The sequence below is a fragment of the Artibeus jamaicensis genome, unplaced genomic scaffold (assembly GCF_021234435.1).
Source record: "Artibeus jamaicensis isolate MK-2021 breed Jamaican fruit bat unplaced genomic scaffold, CSHL_Jam_final scaffold_1283, whole genome shotgun sequence".
In the NCBI taxonomy this organism is placed as follows: domain Eukaryota; kingdom Metazoa; phylum Chordata; class Mammalia; order Chiroptera; family Phyllostomidae; genus Artibeus; species Artibeus jamaicensis.
This window is the reverse complement of record NW_026522028.1, coordinates 5,140,445-5,164,239: the sequence shown is the minus strand read 5'-3', so window position 1 is coordinate 5,164,239 and position 23,795 is coordinate 5,140,445. Positions and strand designations below refer to the sequence as shown.

Sequence of the window (23,795 nt, the reverse complement as noted above, 5' to 3'; positions counted from 1 at the left end):
GCTGGACATGGGGATGATTCACATTCTGGGCAGAACGGAACAGGACGGCACGTGATTTCATTAAGCTACTCAGAATGGCACACAATAAAACTTATGATTTGTTTATTTCTGGAATTTTCCATTTAATATTTTTGGGCCATAGCTCACCATAGGTAACTGAAACTGTGGATAAAGGGGGTCTACTGTACAGCAAGAATCAAACAATGGTACCAACTTCTTCCAATGAAATGTAAAGGCAAACGATTAACACATTTTCCCTTTCTGCATATCATAGAAAATTCCTTTTGTTCAGAATTTTAAAATCAAGTGAAATAAGCCAGGCAGTGAAAGACAAATACCATATAATCTCACCTATAAGTGGAACCTAATCAACAAAACAAGCAAGCAAAATAGAACCTGAGACACTGAAATTAAGAAGAAACTGGGGGGGGGGGACTTTGGCAAAGATGGAGGCGTGGGTAGACACACTGTGCCTCCTCACACAACCAAAAGAAGGACAACAATTTAAAAACAAAAAACTACCAGAACTGACAGAAAAATCAAACTGTATGGAAGTCCGACAACCAAGGAGTTAAAGAAACGTTCATCCAGACCAGTAGGAGGGGTGAGGCGGTGGCTGGTGGAGTGGGTGGTCCCACATTCACATGCAGATAAACTGTGATAAACAATTGGGGAATAAAACAGACCACACAACCCGGGGTCCTAGTGCAGGAAAATAAAGCCTCAAAACACTGAATGAAAAGACCTGTGGGGATTGAGGTGGCAGCAGGAGAAACTCTCAGCCTCCTAGGATAGTTTGATGGAGAGACCCACCGAGTCCCAGGACATACACAAACCCACTCACATGAGAATCAGCACCAGGGGGGCCCCATTTGCTTGGGGGAAGCAGCAGAAGGGACTGAGATCTGACAGAGCATAGCAAGTGGCATTGTTCCCTCTCTGACCCCACCCCCACATACAGAGTAACAACCCAGAGATTGGGTTGCCTGCCCTGGTGAACACCTAAGGCTCCGCCCCTCACTATGTAACAGGCGAGTCAAGACAAAAAAAAAATGGCCCAAATGAAAGAACAGATCAAAGCTCCAGAAAAAATTCAACTAAGCAATGAAGAGACAGCCAACCTATCAGATGAACAGTTCAAAACACTGGTGATCATGATGCTCACAGAACTGGTTGAATTGGGTCACAAATTAGATGAAAAAGTGAAGGCTATGCTAAGTGAAATAAAGGAAAATATACAGGGAACCAACAGCGATGGGAAGGAAATGGGGACTCAAATCAACAGTGTGAACCAGAAGAATAAAGAAACATCCAACCAGAAAAGAATGAAGAAACAAGAATTCAAAAAAATGAGGAGAGGCTTAGGAACCTCTGGGGCAATTTTAAACATTCCAACATCCAAATTATAGGGGTACCAGAGGGGAAGAGGAAGAGCAACAAGTGGAAAACTTATTTGAACAAATAATAAAGGAGAACTTCCCCAATCTGGCAAAGGAAATAGACTTCCAGGAAATCCAGGAAGCTCAGAGAGTCCCAAAGAAGTTGGACCCAAAGAGGAACACACAAAGGCACATCATCATTACATTAGCCAAGACTAAAATGAAGGAGAGGATCCTAGAAGCAGCAAGAGAAAAGGAGACAGTTACCTACAAAGGAGTTCCCATCAGACTGTCAGCTGAGTTCTCAAAAGAGACCTTACAGGAAAGAAGGGGCTGGAAAGAAGTATTCCAAGTCATGAAAGGCAAGGACCAAATCCAAGATTACTCTATCCAGCAAAGCTTTCATTTTGAATGGAAGGGCAGATAAAGTGTTTCTCAGATAAGGTCAAGTTAAAGGAGTTCATCATCATCAAGCCCTTATTATATGAAATGTGAAAGGGGTATATCTAAGGAAAAGAAGATAAAAATATGAATAGTGAAAGGACAGCAAACTCATAGTTATTAACAACAACACCTAAAACAAAAACAAAAGCAAATTAAGCAAATAACTAGAAGGGAGATGGAATCACAGAAATGGAGATCACATGGAGGGTTATCAACAGGGGAGTGGGAGGGGGAGAGAGGGGGAAAAATACAGAGAGTAAGTAGCATACATGGTAGGTAGAAAATAGATGGGGGTGGGTAAGAATAGTATAGGAAATGTAGAAGCCAAAGAACTTATATGTATGACCCATAGACATGAACTAAAGGGGCAGAATATGGGTGGGAGGGTGTGTGCAGGATGGAAGAGAGTGAAAGGGGGGAAATGGGACAAATGTAATAGCATAATCAATAAAATGTATTTTTAAAAAAGAACAGACTGGCAGTGACCAGGGGGGAAGGGATAATGGGTGGTAAGGGGGAAGGGTTTTCAGGAACATCTATAAAGGGCACATGGACATCACCAAAGGTGGGTAGGATCAAGGGTGGGAAGTGAAGGTGGCTGGGATGGGGGGAAGTGGAGGGGAAATGGAGACAACTGAACTTGAACAACAATAAAAGAATGTAAAAAATTGTCTGCAGAGAGAAAAAAGCAAACGTTTCCATTTAGTTGCAATATAGAAATTGCATGTAATCTCCTAAAATACATGGTTTTATTTACTTTTGAAATTGGCATTTCCATTAGTTGCTTGTAAACCCCAGTATCTTGATTCAATTCCATCAGTTGAAATGTGCCATTACCAATAATGAATAGTTTCAGTACTTGAGAGTTTTTATCATGATACCTCCAAATGTCTCATCAAAAGACCATTACTGAGCCATCTACCTTAAAAATCAGAGCTGGCTATAAATGCCATTCTTATTCATAAAATGCAGTTTCAACCTGAGGGAACTGGAATTCACAGAAAAGACAGTATTAACCAAGAAGGAATGAGAACATTTTCTGTGTTTAAATGATGCTGAAGTCTTAGTCCTACTTTAGTAAAGGAAAAATTGTATGCTGAAGATTTTCAGGGGCTTTAAGGAAGTTTTATATAGTTTTTAAGAATAAATACTTTTAAAAATGAGTAATATAGCATAAGCCTAGAATGTTTCCTCAGCGTCATTTCCAACAGTATTTAAAAGAGAGATCAGCCCTTGGCCAGGTAGCTCACTTGGTTAGAGCATCCTCCTGATATACCAAGGTTGTACATTCCATTCCCAGTCAGGCCACATACAAGAATGAACCAATGAATGCATGAATAAGTGGAACAACAGGTCGACGTTTCTCTCTCTATCAAATCAATAAATAAAAATATTTTAAAAATTAAAAAAAAGATCAGAAATCTAAACAAAGTGTATTTTATCCTCTATTTTTTCTATTTATTTATTTATTTATTTATTTATTTATTTATTTATTTATTTATTTTTAGAGAGAGGGGAAGGGAAGGAGAAAGAGAGGAAGAGAAACATCAATGTGTGGTTGCCTCTCACATGCCCCAACCCCCCCCCCCTTCCTGCACTGGGGACCCAGCCCGCAACCCAGGCATATGCCCTGACTGGGAATCAAACTGCGACTCTTTGGTTCACAGCCCATGCTCAATTCATTCAGCTATACTAGCCAGGGCTCTATTCTTTCAATGTAAAAAAAACAAGCCAATTTTTTTCTTTAATGATTCAGAATCTTTGCAGTTTCTCAAGATTAAGAGTTATAAGTGAATTTTCATTGTATAGTACTGCAGATGTCAATATGAAATATATAGGAGATGGATGGACGTAGCTTTGCCCTGGACCAGACTTATGCACTAATTTAAGGGCTATTTTATTAAATTTCTATTATAAAGGTATTTTGAGTCATGAGAATTATTTTTTATTTTTAAACTAATGAGCTAAAACTAATGAGCTGATGAGAATATGTGAATCTATATAGTATTTACTAAAATTCTACGGTGGTGTTATGGGCATTTACAATGAGAAAATATTATGGGTGAAATATCATAAGTCAAGTAAGTTCCAGCAGCACATTTTCTAACCATTCAGGTAAGAGTGACCAAAAAGGTGTAACTTTGCATTGTTTTTACACTGTGAAGCCATGGGAAATATCTATATCTGCAAAGATAAAAGAGGCATCGTTCCAGCAAACTGCCTCCAAATGATCAGACCAACCCAATACATATTGAGGAGAGGCAAGTAGGGTCTGAGGAGAATGATAAGCCAAGAAGAAGAAATTCAAGAAGCTCTCCATTGCCATTGTCATCCACTCTATGCATCAGAGCAGCAAAGTAGATCGAATATCATTTCAAAACAGAAAAGAACAAGAAGAAGGAGGAGGGGAGAAAAGCCTTTGCTTATTATGATTTGATTTTGGAATTATTTTTCAACCCAGAGTGCACGATCACTCATGATTTCAAAATATGAAACAAAGAAACAAATGAAGTTAGTCCCCAAAACTGATCGTATTATTCTAACACTTCAAATTTTATTTGTGATAGTGGTAAAATTCTAATATCAAGCCAGAAAACCCAGTGACACATAAAACAATCCCATAATAGTTCAGGAAAATCCTATCAGGTACTGAGAATAACCTTGAAGTGTAAAATATGATTCTCACCAAGACTTCATTAAACACAGCTGCCCTCAGCTTCTGGTTTCAGTGATTCTGCATATGAAATTTTATAGCAATAATTTTTGTTTCTAGGAAAAACAATTGTCTGAAAATTGCATTATCATTAACTATGACAAATTTAGTCATCTCATTTTTTATTTTCACAGATCATGTTAAGAAGAAAGCTACAAAATGCCAGATTAGCATTTCAAAACGTATTTGAAAGTAATGAAGGGAAAATGATTCAGTTAGCAACGCTAAATAAAATAGACAATTCATACAGATGCTTTCCCTGTAAAATATTCAATAAACACTCAACAATGGCAACTTTTTCGATTTAATGAACAAATCCCTAATTTCTTTCTCTGAGCAAAGTTTCTCTCTGACAAAAAGACATGTACTATTTAGAAGATTGGTGATTAAAAAAGATAATAAATGACTTTTCCCTCTCCCTCTGCCTCACTTCTTCTTGCCCAAGTGCTTAAAGGAATCAGGCCATATAAATATTGTGCCCCCTGAGCATCAGTTAGAAGGACAAACGCGGAGACTTGTTTGAGTGGATTCTCAAGAGCGCAGCGGTAGAAAGGCTCAACTTACTTGCCATTGTTTCATCAGCTCTCTTACTCCCTTGGAATCTTCTAGGAGCCTTTCTTTATGGGTGGCATCCTGCAGGACGTTGGCAGTGGTTTCAGCTTCAGTCAGCCAGGCAAGAAACTTCTCAAGGTCCAGGGGGAACTGTTGTAGTAATCTGTAAGTCTCCTCCAGAGCAGCCTCTCGCTCGTTCACTCTGCAAAGGAAAAAATGTGCAGATGCAATTCTCCTCAAATATCCGGTGCACCCAGAGAACCCCAGGAAAAGAGCAAGGCTAAAGGGACTAACTTGTATCTATGAACAAAGAGGTGAGCTGTTGCTAAGGCTCCTGTTAAAAGCAACAAGTAAATTAGCAAACACACACATACACATATATACACACTTCTGACATATACACATGTATATTTGGACTTTGGAAAGTTTATTTGATTTTATTTTTTGAAAGTTTATTTTAATATGCTACAAAACTTTAAGCTCATGTTTACATGTAAAACCCTGAAAATCCTTACACCATGTTGATCCTCGATATCACTTGAGGCAGGAAACCAGGATTGGATAGACAAGAAGAAGTCAAGAAAATGTACAACTAGAATAGAAAGTTCAATGCTGGGAGACAAAAGAAGAGGGGGACTGGAGGGCAAAGGAGGACAAAATGATTAACAAATAGAAAACTAGATAAATCTTTCAGAGAAAGCATCGTGCAGAATATTATTTTGTGGAACACTTACTATGGTATTCATTATAATCCAATAGCATTAACCATTGTGTTAGCTTTCAATTGCATTACCTGCCTGTCGCACAACTGAGATTATTTTACAAAAGGAAATTTTAGGTGTATCGAAAATAGCAGAGCCAAAAAACCAGATAGATCTGGGTTTGAATCCCGATATTCCCTACCAACTATTTGATAGGGCAAGTTACTTAACCTGCTTTCTTAAATTCTCATCGTAATGCACACTGCTGTCACGAGAATGAAAATACAGTAATGTCTGTAAAGCCACACACATTATATAGCTATACATTACAGTTGTTCAAATTGTTAGTTCCCACTGCGCGCATCCCATAGTCTCACTTCCTGTTTCACAAGTGGTGCACCAAGCTCCCTAATGACACAAAAAACTCTAAAATAATATCCATATTTCCTGACCATATATATAAAATACATGCAGTGTAGACACACACATACATGCCTGCATGGAACATCTACATAATAATACCTTGGGAAGGAAAATAGCCTTAGGCGGTAACAGTCCCATCTAAAAAGATTCAGGTAAATTTTGTCTGCAATGAGGAAATTAGTACTCAATTTAAATGCTGTATTTGCCTTCCATTACTACACAAACACTTTCTGGGATTAAACATAAGCTAAAAATGGATTTAAAAAAATTGAACACTTGAATATGATACACACTGCTTGTTAAGATGTGATTGTCAATAATTATGCAAAATTGCAATTTATTTCAGCAGCAACTTCAGCATGGGATGTGCAAAGCTGGCAATAAACAACTCCTGCCGAGCCTGCGGCGGCAAAGCCCCCCCCCCCCGCCCCAGAAGAGCTGTTTATTCATCATGGCTGAGGTTTCTGCTGAGCACACAAGTCTTCTACAGTGTCATTTTGGTGCTCGTACTGGAGAAAAATCTTCTGTCTGCATTAACTGGTGGAGGGTAGAATAGGTTTATGAGGATGCAGCTATTGGGGAAAAGGAAGCATTTTACTGAACTATTTATCAACTCCTAAATAAACTTGAATATTGCACCACTGAAAGGTGGGTTGGCGTTCTGGTTCAGGAAATCAGTTAAACTTTGTGTAGTGCAAGGGCGGCCCTGCACTGCTGGCTGCCTGCTTCTCCAGTTCTCAGGCCTGCTACCGATGCAGGGAGGAAGAGCTGAAGGGTTGCTTATGTATCTTTTAATTCAGTGTTATTTCAAAAGTCAGAAACACGGCTACAGCACCAGGAATCATGTTGCCATCGTACAGGTGTAACTGCTGGCATTGGAGCATTTTCCGGCTACAAAAGCAGCAATGTCATCCAGTTCAAGCTAGTCTTCTAGGTTGGCTCATGCATTAGAAATCACGAAGACTCACTCCACCTCCAGCCCCAGGTTTGGGCTAGGAATTTTCATCCCGAATGAAGGGACAATATGAACCTCTCCTGTGGCAGAGCGAAGGTTAAAGAATGAGACCCTGTGCATTTTAGTATCAGCTTCATTTTCATGATGAGCAGCGAGCGCTTGATGCAGTGTTGCTCCTGTCCTTAAACTTGAAACACCACTTACCCTCTGCTTCCAGAGAAAGTAACCAGGAAATAACTTTGAGTTATTTGTGAAACCCAATGCCCATAAATCACATGAAAGGGTTCCAACGAGACAATGAGATTTCCAGCCAAATCCTACCAGTGAGTTTGCTGCTTTGTAAATTGGATCCTTAGGGAAGAACACTAACTCTTTCAGGACAGTAAGGCACCATTTTCCTAAACGATACCCTCATGGTCTGAAACACTGACAACATCAGGCTGAATATTTTCTAATTTGGAAAATACATTAAAAAATTCAATGGCAGCAACAGCAGAAAATCTCTTCAAATGAGCTCTGTTACAGGCCTCTTCGATCAGAGGGGAGATTGTTTTTCCTGCTTGTGTGGGAGTTTTAAGGCTCCATCCTTTCTCCTGAGATCAGTCTGTGTGCGCTGAATTCCTAAATTTGAATTGTGCCAAGGCTGGACTAGAAATAAGTCAGTGGTACTTGGATGCCATATTTGTGCTTTCGAAATAGCTCTGAAAGTACCTCATCCCTTTAGATTTTCTGGAACCACAAGGCTTTCAGTGGTTTATGTGATAAATAAAAATGTAGAAATTAGGACAATCAAATAGGAATTAAAAAAAAAACTTCCTTAGAACAAAACTAAAGACCTTACACATGGATTATTTTATAAATTCCTGTCTAGAGTATCAACCCTGGAGAATATTTGGTTGAATGTTAAAAGTAACACTGAGTATGTATTAGAAATAGTAATGATGCTTTACAAGTACCATCTATTTGTTAAGTAGCTTTTATATAACAGATTTCAATTCTCAGCAATTGCAGCTTTATAATGTACAAAAATAGCTGAGAATTTGATGGAGTATGGAAGGGGATGGTGACATCAAAAGGCTTTCTTGCCCTGGCTGGTGTGGCTCAGTGGATTGAGTGCCATCCTGCAAGCTAAAAGGTTGTCAGTTCGATTCCCAGTCAGGGCACATGCCTGGGTTGTGTGGGCCAGTTTCCTGGTCCCTGCACATGGAAGAAGCGACCAGTCAATCTTTATCTCACACATCAATGTTTCTCTCCCTCCCTTCTCTTCTCTCTCAAAATCAATAAATAAAATCTTTTACAAAAAAGGTTTTCTTTTTATTAAGAAGGGCACCACCTAGCATTTTCAGCATGTAAGCACAGGCATTGTGGCGCAGTTGTTCTCAGAGCAAGACCCACAGACCAGCAGCGTGTGTACCATCTGAGAACTGACTAGACATGCAAATTCTCAAGCTCTACCCTAGACCTACTCAGCCAGAAACTCTGAGTGTGGCTTCCAGCACGCTGGGTTTCAGCAAACCTTCTAGGCAACTCTGATATACGAGTACTCTACAGCTGGAGAATCGGTGACACTGAAGACCAAACTTGAACTACTGGTGCAGTGCATGCTGCACTGGGCTGCCCAGGCCCTCTTCAGGACTGAAATACGTTTTGTACTAATTTGGGGGAAAGTTGTTGCAGGTACCGTATTTTTCGGACCGTAGACACACCTAGGTTTTAGAGGAAAATAGGCAAAAAAATTTTGAGGCAAAAAATGTGATACAATATTCAATAACATAAATAACATAATATTCCACCAATGTATATGTAAAAACAGAACTCAACAGCAGCATTAACAACCATTATTTCTCCCAAATTTGGGGAAGGGCAGGGAGGAAAGTGAGTCTTAAAGTCTGAAAAATATGGTAGGTTGTAGCCAAAGACTAGTTAATGTGTGAGTTATGAAAGCCCGGTCCTTTCTATGGAGGGGAGCCCGTAACAGGGGAGGGGAGAGGAGGGTTGATTGATGTTGTGGCTATAACTGCATTGAAGCTCAGCTTCCCCTTCTGCCCTATTCTGTTTCCTTCCCTTTCTTCCCCTCATAGGTGTTCATCCTCACAGCACTCTGCAATAAAATTCCTGCATGTTAATTGCTTTCTTAGAATCTGCCTTCTCAGGAACTGACCTGCTGAATTGTCACACTATGAAGGCTTTAAAAACTATACTTGCTTAAGATCTGTATGTGGATGAATATATGACATCTGACCAGAAGGTACCCAGCCATGCAATATGAAAAATAGAGACACTTATTGAAGAAGATACAAGATACAGGACACACTGTACATAGGACAATGACGCCTCAGTCCCCTTGAAAGTAGGCACCTTGGGACCTCACACGGTTCTCCAGATCACCATCAGCTGCCCCATCACATTTCCCTGAATCATCCGAATAATTTCCATAGAGAAATGACTAAGCTTAACACAAAATCTGACACAGATTTGTTGCTCTGCTTGCTCATTTTGAATGTGACAGCCACACAGTACACTTGCTCATTCAGCAGCATCTACTGCTCCTACTGACTAGTACAGTGAAGTCTTCATTGTTCACACATGTGCATTCCAGTCCACTCGCCTTGGCTGCTAGTTTACATCCATGTCATGCAAACCATTGTTGCTATATTAACAATGGCTGGACTTTTTCCTGACAGACCTTGTACAACTACTTGCAGACAGTGGTCTCAAAAGGGCAGAGGATGGAGGATTCTCACACTCTGCAATAAGCCTGAAGAACTACTGCACTGCTGCTTGTCCTTTAAGGAGATCTATAGGCAATGGAGAGTTGCATTATTACCAGTTAGAAGTAGGAATCTACCGCGAGGCAAAATGCTGAAGCAATAAACCTTACTACAACCTGGCAGCTACCCAAGAAGGTGCCCATCCAGTGACAAGTCTGTATAAGGAGAAAGAACTGCAGAAGGGATGTCTTCAGCATCTCAATGTTCCTTTGAAGAACTCATTATTAATGAGGCAATCAGATAATACCCAGACATGTCACTAGACATTCATGCTTGTGCGTGTGCACACACACGCATATGATAGTATTCCTGAATAGAGATGCAAGACTCCAGATTTTCTATTAAGTTGACTATCATCAATTTTGTATGGATCAACCTAATACATAAAATGTGAAGGAGAAAGGGAGATTTACTACTTCCCCAGGTGAAGCTGGAAAGCTTAATTACTGCATAGATAATATTCCACTATTAGATACAGAGATGAACAATCTCAGTGCATTATTTTGCAGGATTATATATATTCTATATTACATAAACATAATCAAACAGAAAGCAACACATTGAATATTTTTAAGGGAAAAAGTTCGACTTGATATAGAAGGCTATTTTGCTCAGGCGTTTCTGTGGCAAATGGGGAAACTTCTCATCACTCATTCTTTTAAATAACACTTTCATCTGGGCCCTGGTACTGTCATGGACTAACCAAATAAAATACTCTGATTCTTTCCTTCCTGGCTTATTTGCATTGTAACCACTATCATTTCCTATGATATTGTTAGGGGATGGATTGCAGGATGACCGTTTTTGCCCCTTTTTTTGTTTGTTAAATATGAGATTGGAGATAAGGAGTGCCTTAGCAGCACCTGGACTTAGGAACAAAAGGTTTCTAGCAATGTCAAACACCACTCAGAGAACCCCCGTGAACCTGAAGTTCAAATTCCCTGCAACCGCAATAGTCTGTACTAATTTGCTAGTAGAGAAACTACACTTTGATTCTTTGGTACACAACTTAATATTGTTATTTGATTACCTATGGCTATACAGCAGTTAGTAGGAAGGATCTAGCAATTCTATTAAGAATTTGCAGTGATTAGAAGCAAGAATCTAAGCAAGACCCTTCACTAATGCTTCGGCTAGCATCCCATTAGTTGTCTTTCTAGAAACAACTCTGAGATTGTGGCTTTGATGCCAGGTGGCACCAGGGGAGGCTAAAGGGAGGCCTCAACCAATGTAGGTCCTTGTCAAGGAACAAGAGAGTGACAGAAAGCTTTAGCAAAGCACAGTAAAGTTATTGAAGCGACAGAATAGACATGAAGAGTGAGAGTGGGCAACTCAGAGAACTGGACACACCACCGATGGGGTCTGGGTGGAAGGTTTTTATTAAATATGGGTGTGGGGCTGGGGATAGGGGGGTCCTCTGCTTCTGAGCTGGTGGGGCAACTGTCTATACTGCTTGTCCTTGTCTCTCCTCTCCAGATAGTGAATTCTTTTCAGTCATCCCAATTACAGAAAACTTGGGAGGGGAGGCCAGGGTACAGGGGGTCAGTGAAGGTCACGCCTATAAGGTTCCAGCCAGGACAGAAAAGGGGAGGGGTAGAGCTGGAGGCCTTTGTTCCCTGTTCTAACTTTCCTGCCTCAGGTTTATCCGTTTTTGGCAACATCTCCCTATTAATATGAGCACGGAAGGGTCACAGCAATGAGAGGATGGTCCTCTTTCTTCCTCTGTTATGGAACTGTGATGTAAGGAATATACTCTGTTCTTTTAAGTGACACAGGGTGAGAGACACAGGCTCGAGGGTGGAGCACAGAAGATAAATTTTAAAAGCTAACAGCCATATAGGCCTTTAAATGTTTTAAAACGTATTCAGACTTACTCTGTCATCACTTCACAAGGTATTCCCGGTTGTTTCTATCTACAATTTGCATCTGGTTTTCTTTGCACCCTTCCAGTTGGATATTTCATTTGTTCCCCAGGGCTTCAACCTCTACACAGATGATCTTTCAATCTGAACCTCATTCTTATTTCCACACTTACCAACATCCCATTCATTGAGTCATCCCTGCATGTTTTCCATATGTATTAGGTGCCAGGATCTACGCTTGGTGATAGTGACACATAGGTCAACGAGGCATGGACTTTAGCACTGAAGATATCTAAGTCTGGTGGAGGAGACACATAGGTAAACATTTCACTACAGTTATGATGTTATTAGGACCATAATTCATCTGGTTTCAGGCATCACACTGTATTCATGAACTTCGATCTCCATTTCCCTCATTAGTACCGTATTTTTTTCAGACTATAAGACGTATCCCCCCAAAATTTGGAAGGAATAATGGTTGTTAATGCTGCTGTTGAATTCTGTTTACATTTGCATTGGAAAATGTTATGTTATTTATGTTATTAAATATTTTACCCCATTTTTTGCTTCAATGTTTTCCCTATTTTCCTCCTCTAAAACCTAGGTGTGTCTTATGGTCCGAAAAATATGGTAATAAATCTATGTTTAAACATTTTTTTGGCCTTTTCCTATCAAAGGAAATGGAGACAACCCAGCTAGGCTTTTGCTCAAAGCACACTGCAGGATGATCATTAAAAGGCTGCCTTGTTGAATTGCTTTTCATAAAAATAAGACACCTTTTAGACATGTGGTCCAGGTTATCACTGGGTTTGTTTTGCTGTTGGTGGCACTGATTCTGAGAGAACTCTAGTGACTTTCTCAGGGCGCCACACAAGTAAGGGCCAGAATTGGGATTACTTCCTGAATCTTGCCTCCTAGAAGAGGAATTTCCTAACTTTGAAAATACATATTGGTTCCCGCTCCTTTTTGATATATTCATTGTACTAAAAGGAAGGAAAAAGTGCAGGGGAGGTTATGCCACAGAATCCTGGTCTTCATTCTGGACCGCAAATTAACCTATTTGTTACTTGACCATAAGCAGGGTCTTTGAAGCACATGAAACCCTGTATACAAGGAAACACACGCTTGTGTAAAACAAGTCTCCTGCCCTAACTACTGCAGAAAGATCTAGCTGGCCCTTGCTTCGAAATAAAAAAATCCATTTTCAACGCAAATTTGCTGCTTTGCTGTTCACCAACATATGAATTAATGAGATTTTCATCCCCTCTTCTTGAGGTCTGGTACTAAATTACTCTAACTCTCCAGAGTTAATTGGAAACCATGACCTAAATGTTCCCAAAGTATTGCTGATTAGTTCTCAGAAAACTCATTCCCATCTCTCGTCACCCCAGACAACACAGGATGACTTTTTAACACGTGCAGAAGCAACACACTTGCACGAAAAATAGATTAGTCCCTTAAAGATAAACCGTGGCTTTGAAGCTATTTGTTTAAAGTGCCTTCAACGATACAGACATTTTGGTCAAAAAAATTGATCACCTACACTTACCTTTAGATACTGAGAGAGTAGAGGCATTATCAGTCATGTAAGGAATTTAAAAAATACACATCCCATCTCTTTCATTTTTTTTACTCTAGAAACATTTTTAAGATTGAGATTTGTACCATATATCATTAGGGAAACAACCATAATGAAATACTTTCCCTAAAACCATGAAGATGTTTCTGAAAAGAAAATATTGGGAGACAGCAGTAAAAAAAATATTTTCTATTATTTGTATTGTGCATTTCATTTGATTTGTGTTTCTATCCTATGTCACTGAGAAAAACTAGATGATAAAAGAAAGTTACAAACTATTATGTAGAGGGGAATATTCAATATATATATGTACACACACACACACACACACACACACACATATATATATATATATAGTCTGTTTGGAAAAAGTCCAGCCATTGTTAATATAATGAGAATGGTTTGCATGACATCGGTATAACCTGGCAACCAAGGAGAATGGACTGGAATGCACATGCGTGAACAATGATGACTTCACTGTACTAGTCAGTGGGGGCAGTAGACACTGTTGAGTGATCCTATGTACTGTGTGGCTATCATTGCATTAAAAATGACTGAGTGAGTACAGCAATGAATTTGTGTCCAATTTACTGTGAGGCTTGAACATTTCTCTGTGGAAACTACTGGGATGATTCAGAAAGCAGCAGCTATGGGTAACTGGTGATTGGCAGCTTCATCACTACAACGTGTCTGCTCATGTATCACATCTTATGCAGAGTTTTTTTTGCCAAACATCAAATCATCTAGGACTCAGTCCCCCTGCATCCTAGATTTGGCACCCTGTGACTTCTGTCTTTTCCCAAAATTCAAATCACCTTTTGAAAGAAAAGGGATTTCAGACCATCAGTTCGATGTAGGAAAATACAATGGGGCAGCTAGTAGTGATTAGGAGAACTGTGTGAGGTCCCAAGGTGCCTACTGTGAAGGGGACAGAGGTGCCATTGTCCTATATACAATGTTTTGTGTATCTTGTATGTTCTTCAATACATGTTTCTATTTCTCATAGCGCATGGATGGATACCTTCTGGGAAGACCTCATAGATTCCCGAACTGGATTGTTAACAAAGAGATTACTCTCCTTTAATCTAAGATGTGTATTTTATATTTTCTATTGATACAATACCTAAAGTTTTGCATTGTTAAACTGGAGAAGTTTAAAAACAATGTTGGAAGTAAATGATTACATTTGGCTTGATTTATATACAGAGACTCAAATTACTATTCTGGATATTTAGAGATTTGTAAAGAAATATTATTATTATTATTGTTGTTGTTATTATTATTATTATTATTTATATCTTTAGAGGGGAAGGGAAGGAGAGAGGGAGAGAAATATCAGTGTATGATTGCCTCTCGTGTGTCCCCTGCTGAGAACTGGCCTGCAACCTAGGCATGTGCTCTGACTGGGAATTGAACCATAATCCTGTGATTCACAGGCCCGCGCTCAATCCACTGAGCTACACCAGCCAGGGCTGTAAAAATTTTTTTTAGAAAAATGCAATTATGCCACCTTCAACATAAATAAAACTTAGATATGGGTTTCGCTTATAGTTGGACACAATTTCTACTCTAAACAAATTCTCAATGATTTGTATAATGTGTGTGTTTAAGTTGGTTTTGGTCCCTTCCAGTGTTAATCTCTATAAAAGATGTTTCCTAATGTTGATTAACTAGACTGAGTAGCTTTCTTCTCTCTGAAGAAATTAGAATAGAAACCAAATGAAAAGATGAACTAGGATCATCATTTGAGTGTCTCATAAGACTATGTAAACAAATGTGCATTCCGTCCTCGATAAGTTAGAGAAAAACAGAACAGTAAATTGTTAAATGTCGATACACAATATTCAGAAGACAGTGAGGTGGGTTGGCTCAACTTTTTAAGTTCAAAAGACAAATACATAACAGATTCCCTTTAAAAGGAAAGAAGTGGATGCCCTGGCTGGTGTGGCTCAGTGAATTGAGTGCCGGCCTGTGAACCAAAATGTCGTTGGTTTGATTCCCAGTCAGGGCACATGCCTGGTGTGTGGTCCGGGTCCCCAGTGATGGGCATGCAGGGGGCAACCACACATTGATGTTTCTGTCTTTCTCTTTCCCTTCCTCTTTTGAAAGATAAATACATAAAAATTTTTTTTAATGAAAGAAGTGGCTGAAAACATATAATCAACAGATGATCTGAACTTACAGTAGAGGTCTATTACTAGAACTTGTAAATATGAACAATTTCATTAATTCCTGATATGAACCTTCAAGTTCTGGTCTCTAAATATTTGTCACTTTTATTACCAAATTCCTCAATCATTATTATCTTGTGGTTCATAAACTTTTGAGAATACTTTAAATTCAACATTTATTGGCATAGTATTTTACACTAAAATAATGCTCTTCAGTTTTCAAGCTCTTCCACATATATCTCCTCCTTTGATATGTTGATGAGGTGAATGGAGTAGGTTTTCATTATCATCAATATTTTATAGATGAGAAACTTGACTTTTAGAGAGGATGGGTGAGTTTCTGAAATAAGTGGCAAAACTTGAAACACCAAATGTAGTCCACTCTAAGACATTACTTCTCAAGGCAGACTTCCTAATCTCCCCGTGAAGCAAATAAAATGGTTATTAATATACTATTCTCAAAGCTCTTTGTTTTGTGTGATTACTACATGAATTGGATTATGGTGTATATGTGAGTGAAAATAAAAATTATCACTCTTTTGTTTATCATCTTCAGCTGCCATCTAAGACATCTTTTTTAAAAAATATTTTATTTATTTATTTTTAGAGAGAGGGGAAGGGAAGGAGAAAGAGTGGGAGAGAAACATCACTGTGTGGTTGCCTCTCATGTGTCCCCTACTGGGAACTGGCCCACAACCCAGGCATACGCCCTGACTGGGAATCGAACCAGAGACCCTTTGCTTCACAGGCCCATTCTCAATCCACTGAGCCACACCAGCCAGGGCTAAGAGATCTTTTTGAATGAATAGCATACTTTAGACTTGAGGTAGGCTTGAGGATTTCATTTAAAAAGAGGGCATTACAGGCAGTAATAAAATAATAAAAAATTACAGACTGTATCTATGGCCTTCTTATAATGGAAAAAATAAGTGTTTGCTGGTGATACAGAGATTATCTAGAAATCTATATCTTCTCAGAAATGTCTTACATTAAATAGAGTATCTAGCAGGAAAATCAAACACTTCATATGTTTCTTTCCTAGAAATTTAACATAAAACAAACACATTTTATAAGGCCAACTGAGAAATAAGTTAATCTTTCCAAATGGCTAAGGATTGGTAGATTTTAAAAGAATTGTTCTTTTCATTTTGAACCTCTTTTTTTAATGGCTCCAGTATGATTTGAAAGATTTGTAAGATTAAAAATAGCTTGATCTATTAAAACTGGTGATTAAAATAAAGATTTAAAGTTTCTTATTTCTTTTAATTACTGGGGGGGACTGCATTTAAAAGAACTAGATGCCTGAAATACATTGATGGCCCTTTACAAAATCAAATTCATGAAGAATAGTCATAAAGTAATGGTGTCTTTTCTCAATTGAAACTACTTAAACTATAAAAAGGGATAAATCTGAGGGCTCCCTGTGCTTTCAGGAATCCTCTTACTGGTGAATGCAGCCCTCACAAAAAGTCTCTATAATATTTTTCTGCATTATCCTCATCAACTTATTGTAAATGCCTTGACAGCAAGGATTCATCTCTCTGGTTCCTGGTACTTAATAGGCACTCAACAAATTCAATGCAAATCAACAAAACTACTACAAACCAGGAATAGGTTCTAAGAGTTAGAAGGTCACAGTCTCTTGTTCCTTTTTTAAAATGATATTTAAATTTTTATTTTTCCATTTTTATTGCATCTATCAGGGTGACATTGGTTACTAAAATTATAGAGGTTTCAGGTGTGCAATTCTGCAATACATCATCAGTATATTGTATTATACGTCTGTCACCCACCCCAAGTCAAGTTTCCTTCCATCACCATTTATCCCCCTTTACTCTCTTTTACTCCTCTCACCCCACCCAGTTTCTCTCCAGTAATCCCATACTGTTGTCTGTATCTATGAAGGTTTTTTTTTGGGGGGGGGTAATTCCTTTATGTTTTCCACCTAGTCCCCTAACCTCCTCCCATCTAACAGCCATCTATATGTTCTCTGTATTTATAACTCTATTTCTATTTTTGCTTGTTAGTTCAGTTTGTCCATTAGATTCCACATATGAGTGAAATCATATGGTACTTGTGTTTCTCTGACTGGCTTATACCACTTAGCATAATGCTCTCCAGGTTCATCTATGCTGTTGCAAAGAGTAAGATTTCCTTCTTTTTTTATGCCTGAGTAGTATTCCATGGTATAAATGTACCACAGCTGTTTTACCCACTCATCTACAGATGGGCACTTGCGCTGCTTCCAAATCTTGACTATTGTAAATAATGCTGCAGTGAACATAGAGGTGCACATATTGTTTCAAATCAGTGTTTCAGGTCTCCTTGAATATATTCCCAGAGGTAGAAACACTGGGTCATAAAGCAAACCCATTTTTAATTTTTTGAGGAAGCTCCTTACAGTTTTCCACAGGGGCTTCATGCATCTGCATTCCCACCAGCAGTACAGAAGGGATCCCCTTTCTCCACATCCTTGCCAGCACTTGTTAGTTGATTTATTGATGATGGCTATTCTGAAAGGTGTGAGGTGATATCTCAATTGTGTTTTTAACTTGCACTTCTTGGATGATTAGTGACATTGACCATCTTTTTATATGTGTATTAGCCATCTGTATGTCCTCTTCTAAGAAGTGTCTATTCATATCCTTTGCCCATTTTTAAAATCAGAGTGGTTTTTGGTGTTGTTTTATAAGTTCTTTATAAATTTTGGATATTAAACCCTTATCAAATGTATCAGCAAATATGTTCTTCCATTCAGTAGGTTGTCCTTTCATTTTGTTGATGTTTTCCTTTGCTGTGTGAAAATTTCTTAGTTTAATGTAATCTCATTTGCTTATTTTTTTGTTTTGTTCCCCTTGCCTGAGGAGATATATCAGAAAAAATATTGCTCTGAGAAATGTCAGAGATTTAACTGCCTATGTTTTCTTCTAGAGTTTTTATGCTTTTGAGGCTAACATTTAAGTCTTTATTTGGAGTTTATTTTGCTGTAAGAAGGTAGTCTAGTTTCTTTTTTTTTTTTTTGCACATATCTGTTCAATTTTCCCTACACTGTTTATTGAATAGACTATCTTTACCCCATTGTATATTCTTGCTTCCTTTGTTAAATATTAATTGAATGTAAAGGCATGGGCTTTTTTTTTTTCTGGGTTCTCTATTCTGTTCCACTGATCCATATGTCTGTTTTTATGTCAGTACCATGCTGTTTCAGATTACTGTGGACTTGTAGTATAGTTTGATATCAGGTAGTGTGATTCCTTCAATTTTGTCTTCTTTCTAAAGATTTTTGTGGTTATTCAGGGTCTTTTGTGATGGTATATACATTTTTGGAGTATTTGTTCCAGTTCTGTGGCATATGCCATCGGTATCATGATAGCAATTACACTGAATCTATGCACTGGTTTGGGTGGTATGGACATTTTAATGATGTTAATTCTTCCTCTCCATGAACATCATACATGCTTCCATGTATTTGTATCTTCTTCAGTCTCTTTCTCAGTGTCTTATAATTTTATGAGTACAGGTCTTTTACATCCATGACTAAATTTGTTCCTGGATATTTTTATTCTTTTGTTTTTAATACAATTGTAAATGGGTTTGTTTTCTTAGTTTCCCTTCCTGATAGGTCATTATTAGTGTATACAAATGCAACTGATTTCTGGACATTTACTTTGCATATTGCTACTTTACTTAATTTATATTTCAGTTTTAGTAGTTTATTTGTGGAGTCTTTAGGGTTCTCTATGTACACTATCATGTCTCTGCAAATAATAACAGTTTTATTTTTTCATTTCCAATTTGGATGACTTTTATTTTTTCTTCTTGTCTGATTGCTGTGGCTAGGACTTCTAGTAGTATGTTGAATAAGAGTGGTGAAAGCAGACATCCCTGTGTTGTTCCCACTCATAAAGGAAACATGTTGAGTTTTTGCCCATGAATATGATGCTGGCAGTGGGCTTGTCATATATGACCTTCATTATGTTGAAGTATGTCCCCTCTATTCCCAGTTTGCTGTGAGTTTTTATCATAAATGAGTGCTGGATTTTATCAAATGTTTTCTCTGCATCTGTTGATATACCATGTGATCTTTATCCTTCATTTTGTTTATGTGGTGAATCACATTTAGTGACTTGAGGATATTGTAACAACCTTGTGTCCCTGGAATAAATCCCACTTGATTGTGGTGTATGATGTTTTTAATGATCCTGTTTGCTAAGATTTTGTTGAGGATTCTAGTATCTATGTACATCAGAGATACTGGCCTGTAGTTTTCTTTCTTTGTTGTGTCTTTATCTGGTTTTGGAATTAGGGTAATGCTGGCCTCATAAAATGAGCTTGGGAGTCTTCCCTCCTCTTGAATTTTTCTGAAGCAGTATGAGAAAGATAGGTGTTCTTTGAAAAGCTGGTAAAATTCACCTGTGAAGCCATTTAGTCCGGGACTTTTGTTTGTTGAGAGGGTTTTTTTTTTTTTTTTCCAGTTACTGCGTCGGTTTCATTAGTTGTAATCAGTTCATTCAGATTTTCTGATTCTTCATAATTCAGTTTTAGAAGACTGTATGTTTCTAGGAATTTATCCATTTTGTCCAGGTTGTTCCTTTCATTGGCATATAGTTGCTCATAATATTTTCTTACGATCTTTTGTATTTCTGTGGTATCAGTTGTTACTTCTCTTTCATTTTGATTATATTTATTTGGTTCCTCTCCTTTTCTTCATGAGTCTGGGTAAAGTTTTGTCAATCTTGTTTATCTTTTCAAAGAATCAGGTCATGTTTTCATGTATTATTTTTGCAGATTTTTTTTCATTTATTTCTGCTCTGCTCTTTATTATTTCCTTTCTTCCACTCACTTTGGGTGTCATTGGTTGTTTTTTCTCTAGTACTTTTAACTATAAAGTTAGATTGTTGATTTGATACTTTTCTTGCTTCTTGAGGCAGGCCTTCAATGCTATGAATTTCTCTCTTATGATTGCTTTTCCTGTAACCCATAGACTTTGGGCTGTTGTGTTCTTATTTTCATTTGTCTCATGGTATCTTTTGATTTCTTCCTTGATCTCACTATTGACTGATCCTTTGTTTACTAATATGTTATTTAGCCTCCATGTCTTTGTGTGTTTTTCAGTGTTCTTCTTGTGACTGACTTCTAGTTTCATAACATTTTCAGTGTTCTTCTTGTGACTGACTTCTAGTTTCATAACATTGTGGTCAGAGAAGATGCCTGATAGGATTTCAATCTTTTTAAAGTTCTTGAGACTTGTCTTGTGATATAATCCCTTTTTCTTAAAAATCTTACAAAATTATTTGTTGATGTGAATTTTCGGAATAATTTCTATTGGTATAGAATTTTAAAGGTTATACATTATTTTCACATCCATCATTTTCATTGATCCTCACAACAATTTGTAGATACCATCTTTGTTATAGAAATTTGTTTATATAACAGAATACTCTTCAGTTATAACTAAGATGTTTAAAAATGCGAATAAGCAATTCTGTGATCAAAATTGTGTTTTTCTCTATAGAAGCATAGACAGTAAGCCTTTGAAGCTTGTATCCTTCATCAAGTTTTGCACTAGCAGTGATAGTGATACAGTAGACTAAATCCCTGGGCAATAAATACACTGCATTTAATGGTCAATGACTATGTTTCTATTACTCATACATGAAAACTTATTTTCCTTTGAATTTTTAAAATGTATTACTGCAAAAAATGTTAATTCAATGCATTTTTAAGATGCAATGCAAAAACAGAGGGTACAACAAAACTTCTTTCAAAAATCAATTGACTCCTTTTGGCCAATTTTCTTATTGCCTGTAAGTTCGATCTTGGTCCAGAGTTATCAATACTGAAAGCATCTTATAAGTCATCCTGTGTACGTACTCATTAGCTCTGTCACCCAACGTCCTCCTACCTTCCCTGCTTTGCATCACCCATGAATTTGAATGGTCATCATCTCTGCAGCCCTCATGTTTGTTCAAAACATCCAGTGTGTCAGGGAAGAGAACAGAACCTTGTGATATACTACCAGAGATCTTCCTTTACTTTTTGACGTTGATCGATTCATCAACATCTGTTGTGCGAAAGCATGAAATGGTTTCTAAACCATCCAATTTACCTTGTGTCTAGCCAGTTCTTCTCCGACTTATTCATAAGAATATAATGAAAGGCCTTGTCAAATGCCTTGATGGAATGCAAATAGACTTCTGCATTTTGCTTACCTTCCCGTCTGAAATGTCTCCGGTGCAAAAATTATTTTTGCCTCAAACCTATAGATACTATAGGTTTTATTTATCTCTGTCTATGTGTCTGGGTTTGTTTCACTAAATCACCTGGCTGATCGTTTCATGAAATGTGTTTGTGCTTTTCTTACAGCCCCCATCTAAGTAGTGCTCATCATTTGAAATGTCTTAGGGAGTTGCAGGAGCTCCTGTGAGGTTTACATAGAATTTACCTGAGTTTGCCAACATCAAGTTAGGAGGAAATTAATATACCTATGGGAGGGATGTATTTATCATCCTTTGGAAGAGACCAAGCTATTCAATAAAGGTGATAGGAATAGATTATAACTGCAGTGGTAATCACAGAATTTTTTAAAGACTTGCTAGACAATCTAGCAGATGTTAAATGTTTGCTCATTTTATTCGGCCTTGAAAAAAATGGCCATTGTTATCTCCAAGAAATAGGTTAGGTTCTCGGACGATACTATTTCATTAATCCCCAGATCAGTTCTCGTGTGGAAAAATATTGAGCCAGATCTTATGTACTACACAACAGAGGCTTTCTGGAAATTAAGGGAGGATGTTTACCTAACAGTGAGGGAAGAGCGCTGTCGGCATTTCATGGGGAGCGGGTGGTTGGAGATGGAGTATATACAGAAAATCCTTTTGGCGAGCTTTTAATACATACTGAATTTTTCAGAAATGCAACAAACTACCATGAAAATCTGAGGAGAATTTTACTTTACGTTGAGAACTTTGCCAAGATTTGTTCAGCACTTTGGAAAAAAAGGTGGTGTCACTCTGCATTTGTTGGCGTTGCCTTCTGAGTATAATCATCTGAAAGTTTCGCTTGTTTGACCCTGACTGAATCCATGCATGCTGGAATACATATGATTTCATTGCCAATGACTGTTGTTTCTCTTTAAAATTAAAGCCAGGGCATCCATGAAAAAAAGTGTGTCACAAGGTTGGGCGTGTTACTGAGAAATTTTGGTTTCTGATAATACAGAAGGTGCTACACAGTATTTGTTATAACAATAGGAAGGGGTTACCATTGGAGCAGAGAAGGCTGAAAACCACTGATATATATATAGGCACAGGAACATTTCCAGATGAGAAATAGAATTTTTTTCAGGAGAAAATGAGGATGTTTTCCCCTCTGTGCCTCCAATCCCTGATCCTTACAGCTCCATAGAAAACTAAATCGCATTTTCAAAATTGCTCTCTTTACAGCCAGCTGTGACTACCGGTGAACCGGAGGTCTATTTCATACACGAACCTGAATTAAAAACAGCCAGCCCTCTAGTCAGTTTAGGCCCACGTCCTTGATTACATTTGACACAATAATCATCATCATATCTTAAGACTCAAATCAGCCTGACAGTGCTCGACTCGGGGCTGTTTCTCCCAATTAGTTGGAAATTGCAGCCCTGCTCATCTTCCAGGGAATAAGTTTGCATTTACAATCTTGCTGTGGTGAAGGGCAGCAAACACGGTGGAAGGAGCAAATCAACTTCCTAACTTACACAATAAAATTTTATTTTCAGTTCACCTAACTCTGGTCAACCTGTCTTCATAGGAATGAAAAAGTGCAAGTGTTTTCGTGGTCATTTTTTTTTGAAAAAGATAGCATGTGCTGGATCAGAAAGGGGAAATAAGCATATACTGTGAGCATTTTCCCAAATGACAGTTTTCAGAAGGGAGTCTTTTTTGTAAGAGATAGAGTAAGAATAAAATGCAGTTAATGGATAGGTGGTGCATATCATTTGAAAACCAAAAGGATCAGTGTCCTAAAGAATGCATTTCTGATAAGAGGCTAAGATGAGAACATTGTGTTCATTTGATACAAGTATCATTCCACATATCTACTTTCAAGTCATTTCTGCCTGTATTTCTAGGGGAAAAATAACCAAGGACACTTTTGTGCATTTCATTTCCTCAATGGTGATACCATTCTATACAGATTGAGGCAATTGGCACACACTATGGAAAAAACAGATGAGGGAAACTTAGCCCCACTTCAGGCAGCATTC

The 23,795-nt window shown here is 38.0% G+C and overlaps 1 protein-coding gene across 4 annotated transcripts in view; it reads right to left on the bottom strand.

Annotated features, from left to right (window-relative positions):
* DMD (dystrophin) overlaps nucleotides 1-23,795 on the bottom strand; it is a 1,990,869-nt gene that overhangs the window by 470,056 nt on the left and 1,497,018 nt on the right. For all 4 annotated transcript variants that reach the window (XM_053655812.1, XM_037127036.2, XM_053655810.1 and 1 more), the window contains one exon: nucleotides 5,101-5,290. In XM_053655812.1, the coding sequence (XP_053511787.1) occupies nucleotides 5,101-5,290 (190 nt within the window). The remainder of the gene's footprint in view (nucleotides 1-5,100; nucleotides 5,291-23,795) is intronic.